At 50.7% G+C, this 18,381-nt stretch overlaps 6 protein-coding genes across 6 annotated transcripts; 1 reads left to right on the top strand and 5 right to left on the bottom strand.

The window, feature by feature from the left end:
- Positions 1-1,474: 1,474 nt before the first annotated feature.
- Positions 1,475-3,131, bottom strand: LRP88_14350 (uncharacterized protein; the record flags this gene model as incomplete). The annotated part of the gene is made up of 3 exons (XM_083250695.1): positions 1,475-2,514; positions 2,576-2,849; positions 2,922-3,131. 3 exons carry the CDS (start codon positions 3,129-3,131, stop codon positions 1,475-1,477), a joined length of 1,524 nt encoding a protein of 507 aa, XP_083093550.1.
- A 619-nt stretch (positions 3,132-3,750) lies between these two features.
- Positions 3,751-5,020, bottom strand: LRP88_14351 (uncharacterized protein; the record flags this gene model as incomplete). Its single annotated transcript, XM_083250696.1, has 2 exons — positions 3,751-3,924; positions 3,980-5,020. 2 exons carry the CDS (start codon positions 5,018-5,020, stop codon positions 3,751-3,753), a joined length of 1,215 nt encoding a protein of 404 aa, XP_083093551.1.
- A 365-nt stretch (positions 5,021-5,385) lies between these two features.
- Positions 5,386-5,897, bottom strand: LRP88_14352 (Dabb family protein; the record flags this gene model as incomplete). The annotated part of the gene is made up of 3 exons (XM_083250697.1): positions 5,386-5,527; positions 5,592-5,820; positions 5,879-5,897. The coding sequence occupies 3 exons, from the start codon at positions 5,895-5,897 to the stop codon at positions 5,386-5,388; spliced, it is 390 nt and encodes a 129-aa protein (XP_083093552.1).
- A 533-nt stretch (positions 5,898-6,430) lies between these two features.
- Positions 6,431-8,433, top strand: LRP88_14353 (uncharacterized protein; the record flags this gene model as incomplete). The annotated part of the gene is made up of 3 exons (XM_083250698.1): positions 6,431-6,551; positions 6,721-7,713; positions 7,778-8,433. The coding sequence occupies 3 exons, from the start codon at positions 6,431-6,433 to the stop codon at positions 8,431-8,433; spliced, it is 1,770 nt and encodes a 589-aa protein (XP_083093553.1).
- Positions 8,434-8,776: 343 nt separating this feature from the next.
- LRP88_14354 (uncharacterized protein) lies at positions 8,777-9,554 on the bottom strand (the record flags this gene model as incomplete). The annotated part of the gene is made up of 3 exons (XM_083250699.1): positions 8,777-9,101; positions 9,195-9,325; positions 9,393-9,554. The coding sequence occupies 3 exons, from the start codon at positions 9,552-9,554 to the stop codon at positions 8,777-8,779; spliced, it is 618 nt and encodes a 205-aa protein (XP_083093554.1).
- Positions 9,555-16,345: 6,791 nt separating this feature from the next.
- Positions 16,346-17,014, bottom strand: LRP88_14355 (uncharacterized protein; the record flags this gene model as incomplete). The annotated part of the gene is made up of 1 exon (XM_083250700.1): positions 16,346-17,014. The coding sequence occupies one exon, from the start codon at positions 17,012-17,014 to the stop codon at positions 16,346-16,348; it is 669 nt and encodes a 222-aa protein (XP_083093555.1).
- Between the last annotated feature and the right edge of the window lie 1,367 nt (positions 17,015-18,381).

Genomic DNA, 18,381 nt, shown 5'->3' on the forward strand with positions numbered 1-18,381 from the left:
GCTGTTGACCCTCTGTAGCTTCAATTTTGTGGATGGCCCGAACGCCTGGTTCTTGACCTCCAACATTATTGCAAGCTGCTTGGATTTGGGGTTTCAGAGGAGGTGGATTGAGACAACCGCTACCATGACTGAACAACATCAACGCCAAATTGAGACCAGAAAGACACTCCGAAGTGGCATCTTTTGGTCAGCATACTCGCTTGAGAGGCAGTTGGCTGTAGTTCTTGGCCGGCCGCTGACTCTGCGGGATGAGGCTATCGACGTGGAATATCCTGGAGGTGAACAGTCGGTCCCAATTACACCTAGCCAGACCGAACCATCTCAGCCTTGCGTCCAGAGTCCTAAGCGAACCAGGCTCCAAGTGCCGGCATATCTAGTATCACACTACTCGTTCAGATTCGACCGCATTCTTGCCGAGATCAAACTAACACTATACCGAGTCGTCAACATGCCCGATCGCTTCCCCTGGCCTACGGAAACGCCCGCATGGCAAGTTGCCGTACACAAGTCCTGCGATGCCCTTCACGACGAACTCATAAGCCAGTTAAAGTGGCAGTCCCGTCGCAACTCTTCGGATCACGGGATGCGAAGCCTCGAAATAAAATATCACCAATGCCTCATGCTTCTTTACAGGCCATCGCCCGCGATTACCCAGCCAACCATTGACTCCTGGCGCGTATGCTACAACAGCGCAGTCAAGACTGTACTCATCTGTGCTGAGCTACAGCGATTCTGCAAACTGAACAACAGCTGGCTCACGGCGCACAGCGTCTTCGTCAGCGGCATCACTTTTATGTACTGTCTTTGGATCAACCCAAGTCTATTACAAGAAGTAGGTATTGACACATTTACAAGCAATACCAATGCCTGTTCCACAGTTTTGAGGTATCTTGGCAAAACATGGAGCGTCGCCGCCGATGCACTAGAGAAGTTCGAGCGGCTAGTGCAGACAACACTGGATGTCTGGAGGAACAGAGGCCAAGACCACATGACGGAAATGGAAGTTGGCCATTCTCTAATCTCTATGCACCAATCTCAGTGGCAAGCTGGCGCTGTTAGTGACGGCGTAAACGAGACAAATGTGGGAGATCTCATTTCTGCCAATGAGTTCCCGAGCATCTACAACAATATCGATTTTGGGTCCTTTTATACTGAGCTTGGGGATATGACTACTTGGTTTGACTTGGACTGGATAGTCCAAGGGCGGGAGTTTGGAGATTATCAACCATCGGGGAACATGTAATTGATTACTCGCGTTCTTGGCTCTCATGTAACTGGGGAGTTCAACGATGTCAACAACTCATGCACATTCTGGAAGTAGTCACAGCTTGATGAAGCTTCAGTGATTCACATATCCGACACCGTCAAAGGATTTATTGGGCACTAGACTGGGTAATTGACGCGAGGTGGGATCAGCTCTGGGAGTCTTTACGGGCTCGATAGAAGTGTAAGTTGGGGCTTCGTGTACCAGTGATCAAGTGACATAGCGGAATGCTGCTCGGCTGTCATGCTGCTCCTCCTCCGTCATACCCGCCACTTGAGCGTGAGATTCTCCCTTCATAACGTCAGACACCTCGGCGCCCGAGTCCAGTTTCTTGTTGGCGCGCTGCAAAATGATGCGCATGACAAGAGCAAGAAGTATTGTCCCAAGAGCAAAGCCAGAGTTGACCGACATGGCCAGCACGTATCGAGGCTTGTCAGAGTCTGGCCAGAGGTATGAAGTCCAGACTTGTGAAATGTTGCCAAAGGCGTTGACAAAGGCTACGGCAGCAGCACGCTTGATCCTAGGTCGGATCATCGTCTTTTGCGTCCAGGCCAACACAACAGCATTGGCTCCATGACCACCACCGACCATCAACATCATGGCGAAGTATCGTGGTCCGGTTTGCAGAGCAGCAGCACCCACGACAAAACCGACGATTGCGAGGGCCAGAGGCCACATGACGTGGAAGGACGAGTTCTGGAGTCGATCGGCCGACCAGTTGTTCGCAATGGAGAAGATAAGCCCCAGGAAGTATGGGGGCGCCGTCAACAGCAAAGACGCTGTCTTGCCGTAGCCCAAAGTCTGAACCACGGACGGGAAGAAGTTGGAGGTTGCAGCGGCAACTTGCAGGCAGAAGAACATGAAGGCAAAGATGTACAGTCGCCAGTCCTTAAAGGCCAACTTGAAGCCATAGGTCCAGTTCTCGCCATCTTCGTCCGCCTGTCCCGCATCTTGGATCAGTCTCCATTCAGCAACGGCGCGTTCGGTTGGGGTGAGCCACCGCGTTGTCGAAGGCCAGTCAGGCAGCGAGAGGGCTGAGAAGAGGGCGACGAAGATGGTGATGGAACCCTCAATGAGGAACAGCCATCTCCACGATTCCAATCCTCGTGCGCCTTCAAGCCCACTCTTGATGCCTCCACCAATGAGACCGCTGAAAGCACTGCCTAGCTGAGTAGCAGAGAACAGAATAGCGCTTCGAAGTCCCATTTCCGATCGCTTGTACCAGGAGGAGATGAGGAATAGTGCACCGGCTACAAGCTGTTAGTTAAATCATTCCAGCCCATAATTTCCTAAAAGATTCCCGTAACTCACGATAAAAGGCTGCTTCGACAAAGCCCAGGAAGAACCGAATGGCGTACAAGCCAGCTGCATTGTGGATGATGCCTGTCAGAGTTGACAGAAGGCCCCAGAGCGCCATGCACGCTGGCAGGTACAGAGATGGACGCAGCTGTGCGAGGAACATGTTGGATGGGATTTGCATCAGAACGTATCCGACAAAGAGAATTGCGACGGCGGTGGCATATTGAGCAGCGGTGAGGTTGAGGGAGTCTGCCAAGCCAGCGACTTTGGCAGCAGCAATGTTGTTCTATCGCCAAGACGTTCAAAAGTCAGCCAAGAAAAGTGCTATCCAATGATGATACGGGACCCGTCGACTTACTCGATCCAAGTAGTTGAGTACAAAAATGAGCCAAACACAGGCCAGGAGGCGAATATCCAGCTTGCGCTTGAGCTTCTTTTCAGCATCCAGGAACTCTTCATCGGACATGGCCTGGGCAGGCGCAAGACGGTTCTGGTCTAGCTGTCCCTTGAGCTCGACCATTTCAACGGTGCCGTCGCCTTGACCTTCGGCGACTTTGTCAGATGCCATACTGGATGCGACGATCGTAGAGCAGAGAGAAAAGGAGGTGGTGAAGGATGAAGTTTGGGTTGCTTCATGATTCACTGGTTCTAATAGCCTTTATATTCACAGACCCCAGCGCCAAAACGCTGCAAGTAGCCCCAGCCCCTCGTGTAGACCGCTTGTCCCCAAATTACCCCATGCCCCGGATTTACTACTTTCTGTGCTATTTACCCCATGCCCCGGATTTACCAAGTTACTTTCTGTGCTATTATTCCCCACGGGGCGCTCGTCTTTGATTCGCCCTTCCTAACTAAAACACGGGCAAAAGCCGAGGCTAGACATGGCCGAAACCCCGAAACCTTGTCCCGTACGAAAGCCGATGCAAGGAGAGGGAAGGAGAACCTCTACTTTAGTGCCGCGTTCTAGACTGTGGGTCTATATCATTTACTAGGTATGCTATGTGAGACATAGCACGACTTGTGCAGCCAGGTTGAGTGGTTGATGGTCCAAGCCAATCGACCCGCAGGCGCCATCCTCAGGGTGTATCACCCAACCCACAACTGGCACAACTCCCAATTCGCACAACGTAGTTTGAAACTTGTCTGCTTTAGATATCTAATGTATTTACTGAGATTTCTTCGTCAGGCTAGAGTTCCTTTAGTCCTGTCACGGGTCTCAACGACCTCAAGACCTTCAAAGAGCTTGAAGTGCCCAAGATGCGCCGCAGAAGCTCTTTGTAGTCCCATCCAAAACCATTTGCCGCCAATAGGGTCAAGCTTGCCTGATCCTCACGGCCAGGTCGACCGGGTCCAGTCATATTCTATTATCACGTCTGGTCAGATATGTTATACATGAAGTGAACTGTTGGATCTTACCGGCTTCATGTTAACGTCAAACAGAGCAAAAGGTGAATCCGAAGAGTCCTTAAACCTTCGCACATCAATACGAATCGGTGCAGTCACACCAAGGATGCTTGCTGCACGCTCGCATTCCCTGGCCAGCTTGTTGTATAAAGGGTCGGTTTCTCCGTTCTCAACTACTCTCGAGTTGGCCGTAACTGACACCACGCCGTTATAAGGTGCAATGCCGTCTTGATGGTTAAAACGCGTGACGACGGGGAGCGACCAATAGCCCTTGCCCTCTTGCGCAGGGGGCATGACAGTGACGGTTGCTTCCTCGCCTTGAAGAAACTCTTCCACCATGAACGCCATCGAGTTTTTGGAGAGTTCCCCAGAATGTGCCAAGAGTTCACTCTTGTCATGGCAGACCTTCACGCCGTAGCTACCGCGGCCACGGATCGGCTTAACCACAACGGGATATGAGACATTGTCGGCCGATTCGGAGATGTTGGAGGCCGAGGACATAGTAAAGGCCCGAGGCATAGTGAAACCGCCAGTGGCACGAAGATAATCATTGACAAATTGTTTATCATCATACTTTTCAACCACGAGAGGACCCTGACCGATGACTCGAACGGAATCCTCATAGGGATTCAGGCGCGTCGACGTCTGGAGCGGATGAGAGGCAAAAACAATGGTGTTGGACCATAGGTAGTTTGCCCCCTTATCGATGGCATCCAAGATACCATCCTCGGTATCTGGAAAACACCAATCGCTATTCTCGGTGGGATTTGGGCTCCTGGTTGGTGCGACGACCTCGACATCGTTGCATTGGCTGAGGTTGTAGGCAATGTCGGCACCTGAATCTTGGTATCCACCGGGCTTTTTGGGCTTCCGAACACCGTTGATGATGGGAGGACCTAAGGCCTGGTAGAGAACGGCGACTCGTGAAGGGGCTTTGGAGGACGAATATCGGATGCCGGCATAATGGGTGGCCGTCGACACCACGCGACGAATGTGGTGGTGTGCAAGAAACGCGCGACACGTAACGTGCCGAGGCACAACAAGGGCTTGCATTTCGAAATGATCAGCCGGGTGCAAGACTGGCCAAATTCGGTGTGTAGAGCACGGAGTTGGTTTGGTTTGGTTTGGAATTTATTATCTGACTGGCTGGAGAAAGGCTTGTGAGGCGGGGGAAAGCCGACCTACGGATAGCTCCGCCGGTCACAGAGCGACGGAAGGATCCCATTCACGAGAGGCAGGCCGGGGAAAAGCCGCCTTCCCCTACCTGTGCTTACGTAACTCAGGGCAAGCCCCGCTTGTTGCATGAGCTCGGTGGGTTGGAAGTGACACCGGCAGCAGGATGTCGTTCATTGTCACGATCAGGGAGATGGAGTTTCGTGGTTGCTCTGTCGTTCCTATACATTATCTAACTATTCCTCTTAGGCCCCCTCCGTAGGTGTTTGTAAACCGTTCAATCGTGACAGAGCCTCGAATGTGCACATGTATTCATCCTCGGGCGCAACTTCGAAGTCGAAGCGGCACAAGTCCTCCTTGTAAGGGAACATATATGTTTTCGTAACCCTGCGCAGTGAAATTAACCTTTGTGTGACAAACAAAACAAGATTTGGGAATCGATTCAACCTACCAGGCGTGCTCTTTGCTAGCCTGATACTCGTCGAGAGCTGCTCGGTTTTTGTGATAGCTCAAAAGAGCAAACTCAAATCCTTTGCTTCGCTCAATGGGGTCGGTGATGGATGGCCCTCCAACGATCAAACGGTTGTCTTTGACACATGTCAGATTCTTGAGCTTCTTGAGCTCTCGGACGAAGGTATCTTTGTGTTCTTGGGTCACGTCAGCCCGGAACTTGAAGAAGACTGATCCGTGTTCTATTAGCGACAATTCAAATGGCCATAGATTTGCTGGGATGCCCACCCATATGGATGATCGTCATGGTGAAAGCTTTGGGATTTTATCAGACGGACGCCGCTGTGTGCTGGTAAGCTGTAATATGAACAGTGAGGGACGAATATGTTTGTGGCTGGTTTAATGATAACCTCGAAGCAAGGAATCACTCGGCAGTGGGAGCTGTAGCAAAATCAGAGGTTGTGTCGCCGTTTTTAGTGTTAGTCGGACAAAACCCGGCGGTCGTCTTTGACCCCGGCCGTCATCCGTTTACCCCTCGGGGGTTCACCGATTGTGGCCCAGTTGCATCCTGACTTACCAACCTGGGTAGGTGTTTTCATCGGCCCATGTTTGAACAAGGTGTGTTACCCTAGGATCTACGTACTGGCGCGTAAAGTGAAGGAAACAGTGTGAGTACCTCTATTCCATGTAGTGGGATGTTGAATGGTCGGCCACATATATATCTGGACGGTTTCATCACATTGATGCCTTGCCAGCTAGGTAAAAGTCTCACTTTCCTTTCATATTCATTTCTTATTGGTGGATCAAGGCTTGGCGATCTCCTTATATGTCACATCAACCATGGCCCAAGCACAACGCAACTTCGTCTCGGATGGACAATCCGCCCTTTCCGGCGTCATCGAGGGCCTCCTCAGCTTAAACCCTTCACTCTATCTCGACGAGAAGTATAGAGGTATCCCAAGTCGCAGATTTATTTCAGTGCTACCAGATTCTCACCTATGTGCACAGTTGTGTATCGGGATGCTTCGGACCGAGATCAGCGAGTAGCACTTATCAGTGGAGGTATATCTCTTGACTGTTAAGCTATGGCAAGGTCTACAAGAGTCCAAGAGCTAATATCCACAATTTAGGGGGTTCCGGTCATGAACCTGCCCACGCCGGCTTTGTCGGGCATGGCATGCTGGACGCGGCCGTATGTGGAGCTGTTTTCGCTTCTCCCAACGCTGCTCAGATTGAGGCTGGCCTTGCAAGAATCCAATCTCCCAAGGGCATTCTTGTTATCGTCAAGAATTACACCGGCGACAAGCTCAATTTCACACTAGCTGCTGAACGCTTTCGCCTCGCCAGCGGTACACCAGTCCGCTTGATCGTTGTGGCGGATGATGTCTCCATTGGCCGCACTCGCTCTGCCCTCGTAGGTAGGCGCGGTCTTGCTGGAACTGTTCTCATCCACAAAATTGCGGGCGCCGCATCAGTTGCTGGTCTTGATCTGGACGGCATCGTGGCGGTCACAGAGTTCGCCATGGCCCACATGGGCACCATTGGAGTTGGCCTTGACGGATGCCATGTCCCTGGGCATGCCAACGAGTCGCGACTGGCAGATGATGAGGTGGAGATTGGTATTGGTATTCACAACGAGCCTGGCAGCAGACGTATCAAGCCACGACCTGGGCTGGATACTCTCATCAAGAGTATGCTCAGCAACCTCTTGGACGACGACCCAGAACGCAGTTACCTGAGCACACCTTGGAAAGAAGACCACAGTGTCGTGCTTCAGATCAACAACCTTGGTGGTATTTCATGCTTTGAGCTGCTCGCTATCACGAGGCAGGTCATGTCACAACTGGAAACCGGCTACGGAATAAGACCCGTGAGGGTCTACTCCGGCACTTTTCTGTCTGCCCTCGACTGCCCTGGATTCAGCATCACGCTGCTTGGCCTGCCCAAGTCTGACAAAACATCCACACAAATTCTTCACTGGCTCGATAGCCCCAGTGACACAGTGGGATGGCCTTGCAACCTCGACCAATCAGCATGGGCTGGACATAAACCTGTTGCTTCTCGTACTATTAACGAGAGCCTTGCCATGACGGGACCTATCCAAGATATTCCACCCGTCAAATGTACGAGCCTCCCCAGGACCTAACATGTCTGTCGCTTCATTCTGCTAACAAGTGTTTGCTGTAGGTAACTCTAAAATGTTACAAGATATTCTTAAGGCGATACACCAGTCTGTCGTTGCTGCGGAGCCAGAAATTACCCGTAACGATACAATCCTGGGCGACGGCGACTGCGGGACCACGCTTGTGGAAGGTTCAACCTCCTTGATTCAAGCCTTGCAAGAGAAACAGATTGACACAAGCAGCCTTTCACACGGCGTTCTCAAGATCGCCGATCTTGTCTCTCTTAGCATGGGGGGCACATCAGGCGCCTTGTACTCGGTCTTCATGACTGGATTAGCGTCAGGCATAGTCACCACGCTGGGGGACGATGGTCTGAGCATTCGCACATTTTCTGCTGCCCTATGCCAGGCGCTCAGGAGTCTAGAACAAGTCACTGCTGCTAGAGAGGGCGATAGAACCCTGATGGATGCATTGAGTCCCTTTGTGCGAGTGTTCTCAGACATGGCCCGTGACAAAGGAAACACTACGCTAGAGGTCATGGAAACAGCGCTATTGGCGGCCGAGCAAGGCTGTAAGACTACTCGCGGGCTTAAGAGTAGATTCGGCCGGAGCACTTACGTCGGTGCGGCAGATAGCCAGGGCATAACTGCTGATATTGCTGATCCTGGTGCGATGGGGGTGGTGGCAATAATCTCTGGCGTCTGGCAAGCGATTAGTTAAAGGGGGCGCAGCGGATGTGCATTGCTATGCGCACCCGTCGGCGGTGATCCCCGCAAGTCTGTTGAACTGCAACTGTTTACCTTCCGCTTCATCTCTTGATTGTGCCTGTCTCTGGCTGCCATGTCCAGACCTTCACTCTCCCGGCCACACAGGATCCGGTATTTTTATCGAACTGTCATATCGGGAGTACAATAAACGACACAAAAGCGATGAGGCAAGGTCAGCGGGAAGCTCTGCTATCGAAACAGAGTTAGCAGAGAAGCCGAGCTTTCTTTAAGGGATCCCGACTTTAACATTATCTGGTTGGCACTTGTCTGTTGAGGCAAACCCTAATACTATAATTTTAATTTACTGCTGGGGCCAAAGCAAGCAGACTGAAGCTAATGTCCTTTCCTACACCTCGAATAAACTCGAGAATCACGCCAAGAGCCCTCTCTGAGAGCACGTCATCGTCCTGGTCCAAGGCACCCCTTTCAATTAGGCCTTTCCTGTCGCCGTCGAGTTCGTAGAGATGGCCATTCTTGTGAGACTTGGCAAAACAGACATAATGAAAGTCAACCTCGTCCTCGGCGTTTTCGGGTACTTCGGTGTCGCCTTGCAAAGCAATCGTCTTATAGATAGATTCCGGCTGCTCATCCTCCTCCAGGACGGCCGCGCGGTCCAAGTACCTGAGAGGTTCGACTGATGTAAGAAGGCTAGCGAGATGTGATTTGGGCACTTGTGATGGCTAGGTCGAAGTATGTAAACAAGGGGAGTTGTACTGACCGATGAAATCCCTTGCGGCTCCGTTGGTAACAACAGCGTGCAAGATGCCGTACAGTCCACAGGCATTGTTGATAGTCTGCTTGAACCACACGACATCCTCATCAACGCCGCTCTTGGAATATTCACGCTTTTTTTTTTATGTCAAGCTGTTGAAGATCCACCTCGTAGTTTGGAGAAGTCGGAAATACAAGCACCAGAGCAAGAGCCGGACGAGGGATAAGGGAAAGAAGGTCAGGCTCGTCTAGCGAGAAAACATTATGGAATTCTAGCTCAGGTGAGAGGTGAAGGCCGTGGGCCAGCTCAGTGAAGACGGTCGGATTGGACTCGAGTAGGATGAAGTGCTTGCGGTATGACATTGTTCCCGGCGCCCCGACTGCGAAAGCAGGACTCGAGAGTTTTATGCCCCTAGAAACCCCTCGGGTTTCCCAAGAGCTTCACGTCCATCACCATTACCACGTTGCGGCCCAAGGCCGAGAGCCGTAAGGTCAGAAGAAAGCATGCCAGCTTAAACCTAGCATCTTTTCCGCTCCAACAAACTCCGGCACTTCCGCACCGAAATCTTCGAGCCGCTGAAGTCTGAGCCCCGGTCCTGCAATGCCGAATCACGTCGCCAAACTCAATCCTGGCACCTTTCCGCCTCAGTCTTCTCACCAGCAACAGTTTAATGATCACATTATCCACGAGGAAAGTAAAGGGGTGGCTGAGGAGATAATATCTCAAATTAAGACCCCAGATCTGAGAACCGCATTTTCGATCGACGAAAGCTTGATTGTGGAAAGCTCTAAAGGCTTAAAAGATAAGTTTATGCCCCGTCACCGGATATAATGTGTGATCTCTCATAAACCCGTCATATCTCTTATAGGTAGTCTTTATCTCTATACCCTAAAATCCCGTCTTAGCTAGCTTACTTTTTAGCCACTTAGTGGTACTGAAATAGTTGTTATGGGCGTTATAGCTTAGCCTGTGCTCTCTCGAGGTGCTTATAAACGAAGCACGGTTGCACTCCGAGACACCTTCGCCGGCCTGCCTACACCAAGAGTCGTATCAAATCCCGTCAATTGATCTGTCTCTCAGAGCCTTTATGACACGTCTCAAGGCAGCCACTCCTCAGGCCTGGGCAAATTGGCTGGGTGGAGGCCCTGGAGAGGTTTAAACACCCAATTCAGCCCCGAGGGTCTTCTTGAAGGAGAAGGATACGAACGGGCATCGGTCACCAACCAGCACGATGCTATCTCGGGTTTCTAGAACTACTAGATAACCCAGCGACGGAAGAGTAACCCATGTAGGGTGACGACTCAGTCTATTAACCATGAAACCATGGAAGAGTCCTTCCATACTTTCCCACTGCCTTAGTCGCCTCACACTTTTGATCTCTAATAATTTTTATTGCACTCACTGATGAACGGTTACCTGCTCCTGTGAAGTGTTATAATAAAGCACAGCTATATAGTCCTCATGCATTTTACATACAAATTGGGGAACGAAGAAGAAAAAAATGAGGCGTTGATAAAATATGCCAGGAGCCGTCACCCAAGTAACGGTACTTGGATCACCCAATGGACAAGATACTGCCTTGTCCAGCAGAGTCTAGCCCGCCAAACAAATAGCTTAAGACCCCTAGATGTGGTCGATTAGGCCATGGTACACATTATTAAAGAGCATAAAGATAACTTCATCTCTCTCTCAGGCTCATATTTTATTCTGAGATTCTGCTTGATGAAAAAGATTCGTATATCGTCGTGCTCGAAAATCATCCCTTCAATGGCCACTCTGCGCTCAGGTCAGGGAATGAGCGAGACCACTCCGGTCTTGAGAGAATCTTATGGTTGCCCAGTGACTGACAGAAGTGGCCAGAAGGGGCGGGCTCAGGTGCCCTCCCTGAACCGAATGCTCCAGATATACTATCATAGCTGTATAACGAGACATGGGGTTTCTTTTGTGGCTTCATATTGAACCTATACTCCTTCAAGCGGTGGCTCCATATTCGCATCTTGTCAACGGATTTGTCAAAGGCTCGTTTCGCACTGACTTTAGCATCGGACTCGTTGGGTTCTTCGATGGGAACTCGTCCAATGGCCTGGAGACCTCTCTTGTTCGTGTTCACCCTGACGAGGAAAGTTTCCAAAAGCTCCTTAGCTTCAAGCAAATCTTTCCAATCTGGATGATCTTGAGGAGTGTGTCGTAAGAGTGCTGAAAGGAGAAGCGGATATCTAGTAACTCGCTGCACAGGCTTAATCAGAAGCGAGTCTAAGCCCCAGGCTCTAGTGAGATGCTTTGTGACTTCTCTGCATTCGCCTAGCCAGAACCTGACGATCGGATCCTGCTGGATTTTTGTCAGGTGCTCCGCAACTTGATCGCTTCGCTTGAAAAACTCTTCGAGTGCCGCGGTCATCTTGCCCATGTTGAGCTTGAAAACAGACCCGACCATTGAGGCTCGGTCGTTAGCATCGTCGACTTTTATGAAATGGCGGTGATTTTGGTTGGGCTTAGAGGCCTCGTCCCCATGTAGCGGTGGCTGATTGCGATCCGGGTTGTAAACATTGATGACAGCGTTCTTGATCTGCGCAAGAAAGGAGATGTGAACGGAAACGATATCGTCGATATTACGGAAGATTGACCGAGCTCTCTGAGCGTCGAGAGCCGGGCAAACATCTGCGGTCCCCTTGTATACCTGCTGCAAAATTCTCATATCTCTTGCAAATACCGTCTCCGTATCGATGAGTTCCTTAATCACATTTCGCCGATGAATGGCACGAGGTACCGTTACGTATCTGCCATGAGGCTTGATCTCTGCCGCGCCTTCGGTCCCGCAGCCGTCATCGATGGAAGTTGTTCGTGTAGATTTATGCCATGTCGTGGATTGGTAACCGAAGGTTGTGAATCGAGATACAGCCGACGTGGTTTTCGGACGTTCAACTTCCTGCTCGAGTGTTGTATGGTAACCCTCATATTTCAATTGCCCATGGCGTAACACCGATGCCATATGCAAGGTACAGGCTGTGTCGAGGCCTGAGTATGAGGAGATTGTTGGCATCCCGCGATCAGACAAAGTTGCCTGAACGGGTTTCCTGCTCACCACTTGTGAAAGAGAGGGAGTATATGGAAAACCATCCTCGGTCCGTTCCTCCTGTAGACCCTGTGTCGCTAGCGGGCTTGGTCCCATTCTCACACATGCCCAAGGTTGGCTAACTGGCAAACTTTTCGTCGTCTCGCTCCTGATGGTGGTTCTGTAGTTGACGCTGAGATGATTTCGCAACAGAGAGCTCGTGTGAAGTGTGAAATGAACCTTGAAGCAACAAGTTTAAGCCACTAAGGTTATCGATTGGGTAGTAGTGGTCACCTGGGTTATCATGTAACAAATCAAAGCCTAATCAATGGCACTGCGTGGGGACGCCAGTTTTAGAATGGCCGTGCGTTTAAAGGGAAAAATTTCGAAGAGAAACAGAAGAATGCCGGCAGCGACTAGATGTTGTGTCTTAGTTTACAATGTACACGTAGCTTAGGTATTAGGGCTAAATCAAAGCATTTTAAATGACAGCCTCTACCAACGCAGAGGAATTTCAGGTGGGATTAGCAGTGGGCTCGGGAATGCGTGACTGCGTATCATTAAGTCCCTCCCGTTCAAAATGATTCGCACTCTGTCCTGCTGAACTTCACTTTGTTTGTTTGTTTGTTTATTTGTTCTTATCTTGCAACACTTCGACAGCGATCAAGGAGCACCGCTGCAAATAGTATTATAATAAAAATCCGTGCTATCTTTCCATCAATAACTATAGTTGGTGTCACGGCAGGCCTTGATTATGTACTTGAACGGTTCCCTATCGAAAAACAGAACTGCCAGCTATGGGCACAATATCCGATAGGATGGCTGGGTAGTTCTAGATGGCCCCGGTCGTTTAGTGCCTACAGAGGTCTTCAACGCTGAAGCGGCAGGAGCACTCAAAGGCTTGTAAGCCGCTCTGGGCCACCCTCACCTCGACAACTTCGCGGCCGCCGTCTTTCTGCGAGGAACGCGTTCCGATTCCTTACAAGAGATCGTCTTGGAATTTTAAGGCTGCATATACCGCCTCTTAACTGGTGAACGGAAATCAGGATATTGTCGAAGTTGTTAAGCTCTTATTAAACACAGTGGTGCTCCTGATTCTTTTGAAGCTCAGATTCAGCCTATTTGCACCGACAGGCTAGATGCTGCTAGTTCCAACACATGGGTGCCAACTTGAATAGGCTCATACGAGATAAATTATTCCGGCATTGAAGATTGACCCTTGCATAGGCCGTTTCCCTGATACAGTTCGTTCTCTACGTAAGCTATGTTTTCAACACTCTTAGGATGAAGGAGTTGCATGTGGATATTTTGTCATAACAGGGGAAAGCCACGTATCCAACTCTAAGGTGAGTTTTATTAAAGTGAGCCACGGCGCAGATGAGATAAGAAGCAGCAGGCAGTCCATTCTGAGGCGCTGGGTAATGTTCGCCTATTTTTGTGCCCTGCAATCTTCGTCCAGTACAGCACATCGCAGGGAAGCGATTAATTAAGAATGATTAGGTCTATCTAGGGGGGCTGAAGTTTTCAGGACTTAAGAACTCATGTCTCAGGGCATGATGGCCCCCTGACGATCGGGGTGTCATACGTGCAGGAGCGAGCTGAAATAAGACATTGTGGGGGGTGCCAAGATACAGTTTCTGCCCAGATTGGAAATCTTGCTAAAGGCTTCCCCGGCAACTTCATCGACGATCCCCGATACGCGCCGTATTTCGCCGAGGCACAGCCGTTCACTATGGGTACGCTATCACGTAGTCATCATCAACACTGCTTAACCGCAACAAGGGTTAGTATTCAAGGGTGCGAATTGTTTTCCACGATAAAGCATTTGAAGAAAATAGAAAAAATACGCCTGGTCGTGGAGACACATGTTGATGCTTGTTTGAAGCCATGATATTTCTGAACACCCAACCAAGTTGTCGATAGCCGGCTATAGGGTAGCCACACCGGGCCGACCATGAACGTGCCCAAGTCGGTGCCCAACGACACTATGATGCAGCAGCCGCAGGTTGGCGCGTTCCAAAGCCTGGCCATGTCCAATTGGAGCCTGGGTGATGCCGACTTTGGTGCCGTAAAGCCCGACATGTCGAGTTGTCCGAGCCTCGACGTCATGATAGGCGTGGGTGATCCCATGATTTATCACGGCTATAACGACGATCTGATGCGATTATAACCTATATGTTTTCTATGTTTCATGAAGCCTACAAGCATTTAGGGTTTAAATGTCTGACTGGTGGACACCAAGTTCCTCAGTTCAAGGCTTTTGGTACTCTGCATCCTGCCCTTTTCCCGACTTACTGAGATCACGAAGAGGAAGCGTGACAGGAAAATCGACAGTCTCGAGAACAAAAGATGTAAGGAGGTACCATCCGGCCGCCGCAGACACAAGACGGGTGCAATTGTTCCCAACGTAGTCCTACCTATTCGAGTAGTCCTACCCGTTAGAGTAAGTAGCGGGACGCATGCGGAATGTTTGTTTCTTTTTTAAGGATATTGCAAAGCTCAAACTGCCTGTCCCATGACGCGTGCGACGACATATCCGAAACAGTCTCGTGTGGGTGGAGTGGGTTGTGTCATCTCAGCTACCTCGGTATGTCGAACTCTCAATAACGGAATATTCCGCCCAAAACCCACTACAATTGCTGCTCTGTTTATTCCAGCCGGGTTCCATTTGGTACCATGAAATCGTAAGATTTCATCGGGGGTTCGTCGGTACGTCAGGTCATTTATTTTCACCACAGTGGGATACTATATTCAACGCAGAATCTTTAGACCGCATGGGCAGATGGGATCTAGGAGTATGTTTAAGCTGGGTGGCTGTGCGCGAGTATGCCGCTATGAGTCGCCATCATCGGTCCCGAGACAAGTAGGGACTTCCTTTCTGTTTTTAAATCGAGTTCATGCGTACACTACACAAGTCTTTACCAACATAGACGTTTCGTTTTACACATGGGCTAGAGTAATGCCCGTGAATGATCCAGCCTTCGTAAAACTTCTTCCGGTTGCCACCATCAAAATCAAATCTATACACGGCGCCGCCCATGTCAGTCGTGTAGATATGGTGGTTCACAAGGTCTAGCTTGATGCCAATGGCCTCGTGAAGATTGCGTGCAACGAGCTCTTGGTCCTTGCCAGGGGAGCTTGTAATACCCGACGCCGATACCGGTTTGATCCCTTTTAGGGAGACACGGTTAATGCTGTTCCCCAGGGGCAGTTCTCCACGATCGGTCCAGTACAAGTCCTGGCGAGTACCGTCCGCCTCAAGGTCGATTGGCTCGGGCAAATTTTGAAACAGACACTCGATATCTGTACGGTTAGTCCCGTCTTGGCCCCTGGGAAAGTCAATGTTGGCTTGGGAGATGCGGCCCTAGAAGCCCTTTGATGGACCTTTCTAAGTCCAATAGAATTTGCCCGTCGCGTGTGAGAAGGCAACTCCGACGCACCAACGTGTCTGGCCCAACTTTTCCTCCAGGGCCTGGTAGTCACCGGTCTGAATGAGGAGCTCTAGATTCTGGCCATCGAAGTTGCATCGCCACACTCGGAGCCCCTCTCGATCGGAAAAATATAGCTGCTGCTTCTCATTGTCGACAACAAGTTGCTTGGGCGTGTGCACCTTTCCTTCGAGGACGATCGCCTTTATATCAGTTCCGTCTAGGTTGCACGAGTAGACGGCGCCATCATTGGCAGTTGGCATGCCCATACTGGTCCAAAACAATTTCCCCGCAGATATGGAGATGTCTAATCCGTCAGAGGTGCGTTGACTCGACACCAATGTTTTCATGGGCCGACCGTCCGAGGCACCAACGAGGATCCTCCCGCGCTGCCCAGCCTGGAGGATGTCCTCGGATGTTAGGCCTATGTCGAGGAAATACAGCAGGGCACATTGAATGTTGCTGGGGCTGCCTTCACTGCGCCACCCGGAGGCAGGAGACCTCTTTTCCCTGACTTGGTGCCGAGCCTCCCCGCGCCGATGTACTTTTTCAAGAAGTCAACAGATGTCCGGGGAAGATTGCGCTCCTTGATATAATGCTCCTCGATGAATGACACGGTGTCTACGGGCCTCATATTCAACCGACTCTGGGCCGCCATCAAGCGCGAGGCCCTCTACATCATGGCCGAGGGTGTCGCCGATCCGGAAGAAATCGACCATCTGTGGACCGAAATGTGGTCCGGAAAGGCCGTTGGACCAGTTGCTATGATGGACCAGGTTGGCCTGGATTCCTTCTTGGCAACGTATGGGTGCGTCTTAATCCGTCTGAGCTTCTTGACCAGGAAGGGAAAGATACTCTCATCCGTTTCCCCGTCCGTCTTAAGCTCTACGACACGGTTATCTGGAGGCATATAGTAATGCATATTCAGGATACGCCTCTTCGCTGACGGACCAAGATTGTTCACTATCTCTAGAGACTTGTATGATGATGAGTTGCTGCAGAGGATAGCATCGCAAGGTGCCTGCGCCACCAGCTCCTGGAAAGTCTTGATTTTGAGGTCAAGGTTTTCCGGAACGGCCTCAATCACAAGCCAAGCCTTCTCTACCGCAGGTTTAAGGTCAGCGAAGGCCTGTACGTCTCCAGACTCGGAGTTGTCGGTATAGAGGGACATGCTGGCAGTGCAGTAGTGCACAGCGGCGATTCTCTGCTCTGGGCCAGGGTCGCGTATGGTAACATCGAAGCCACTTGCTGCCCAGGCACATGTGATTCGGCGCCCAAGGACGCCACCACCTAGGACGGCGACTATCCTGCCTTCGGGGGATGGTAGTCGGAAGCTGGACATGTTTTCTAGGTTATTGAATTCAGGACGAAAAGGATACAAAGTAGGTCTGGTTGACGTAATTAGAAAGAAAGCGAGGAAGGATGGCCTTCAGCGGTTAAGTAGATATCGTGCAATGATGGCACCCGTGTTCCACGTCCGGATGCGATAGCACTTGCAGGAATGCACTTTGAAGAGCTGGTTGGCTATCCGGCATGACATGGTAGCTGAGGGAGGGCATAGACTTTATGAAAACGGGCCGACTTTGACGAGAACATCAGCTGAGAGTACCCTGCAGGATTCAGCAGCCCGCTGGTATCGGTATGTGCAACTCATCCGGTGTCGTCATCGAGGGGTATTAGAGGTCAAAGTCATTCAACAAGTCGAGATACGAATAGGGTATATCTCATTTTCCTTAATGCACGGAGTTTCAGCTTCTCAGGCTCACGTTTCCCCTCCCTTGGTTGGCAAATCAAACATCCGTCACCGTAATTTTCGCCGACATGGCCATCAAGGAATCAATCGTTATTGTCGGAACCGGTTGGGGTGGTTACACACTTCTGCAAGATATTGACTTTACGCAGTTCAACGTCATCATCATTTCTCCGGAACAAACCAGCCCTTACACGCCGCTCCTTGTTCGTCCCCTCCCCATCATCTCCCCTCACCCCCGCGGATCATCGATGATGGAAATTAACGCGCATGCTCGGCCAGTGCAGCATGTGGACTCTTCGACTTCACCCTGGCAGAGGAGCCCGTTAGACATACCGGCCACCCAGTGACATACTACAAAGCTACTGTGGAGGGAGTCGACTTTGGTCAGAGGATCTGTTTCTGCCGGGGCGTAGACGATAGTGGCCAGCGGACCTTCTCCATTCACTACGACTTGCTTGCTTTGGTGCCCGGAGGAGCAAGAACTTGTTCTGGACTCGAAGCTGGCGAAGAAAGATTATGATGATGGCTAACTGGTACTTGGATTGGTTGGATGGTCGAGAGATTGCCCGAGCATGACCAGTCAAGGATTCTACTGTCAACCGTATAATTAGACATGCCGGTACTCTCGCGGACTAACTTTGTAGATTCTAGGTAGATACCTCCCACAGTGAATTGAAAATGATGGTTCTCCTACATGCAAGTTTGAAAGCTGGAAATGCCAAAGCCAGCTATGTCAGCACTGGAAAGTCGTTCAGTGGATCTCAGAATGGGATCTGGGGGGCGGGAACGGACGGACTGACCTCCAGAAACATCGTGTTCTGGTGGTCGCCACCGTCGCTGCCTTCCCTTGCCGGCTTGATCGGGGTGTACGTTAGTAATGTGTGGGATCAAGCTGGTTGAGCCTGCTGATCTTTGCTGCTCAGCGTCTCCGGAGTGAGCAACAATAGACTCTCAAA

This window comes from Fusarium phalaenopsidis (genome assembly GCF_050370095.1).
Source record: "Fusarium phalaenopsidis strain FUZ10S chromosome Unknown contig_32338, whole genome shotgun sequence".
Classification (NCBI taxonomy): domain Eukaryota; kingdom Fungi; phylum Ascomycota; class Sordariomycetes; order Hypocreales; family Nectriaceae; genus Fusarium; species Fusarium phalaenopsidis.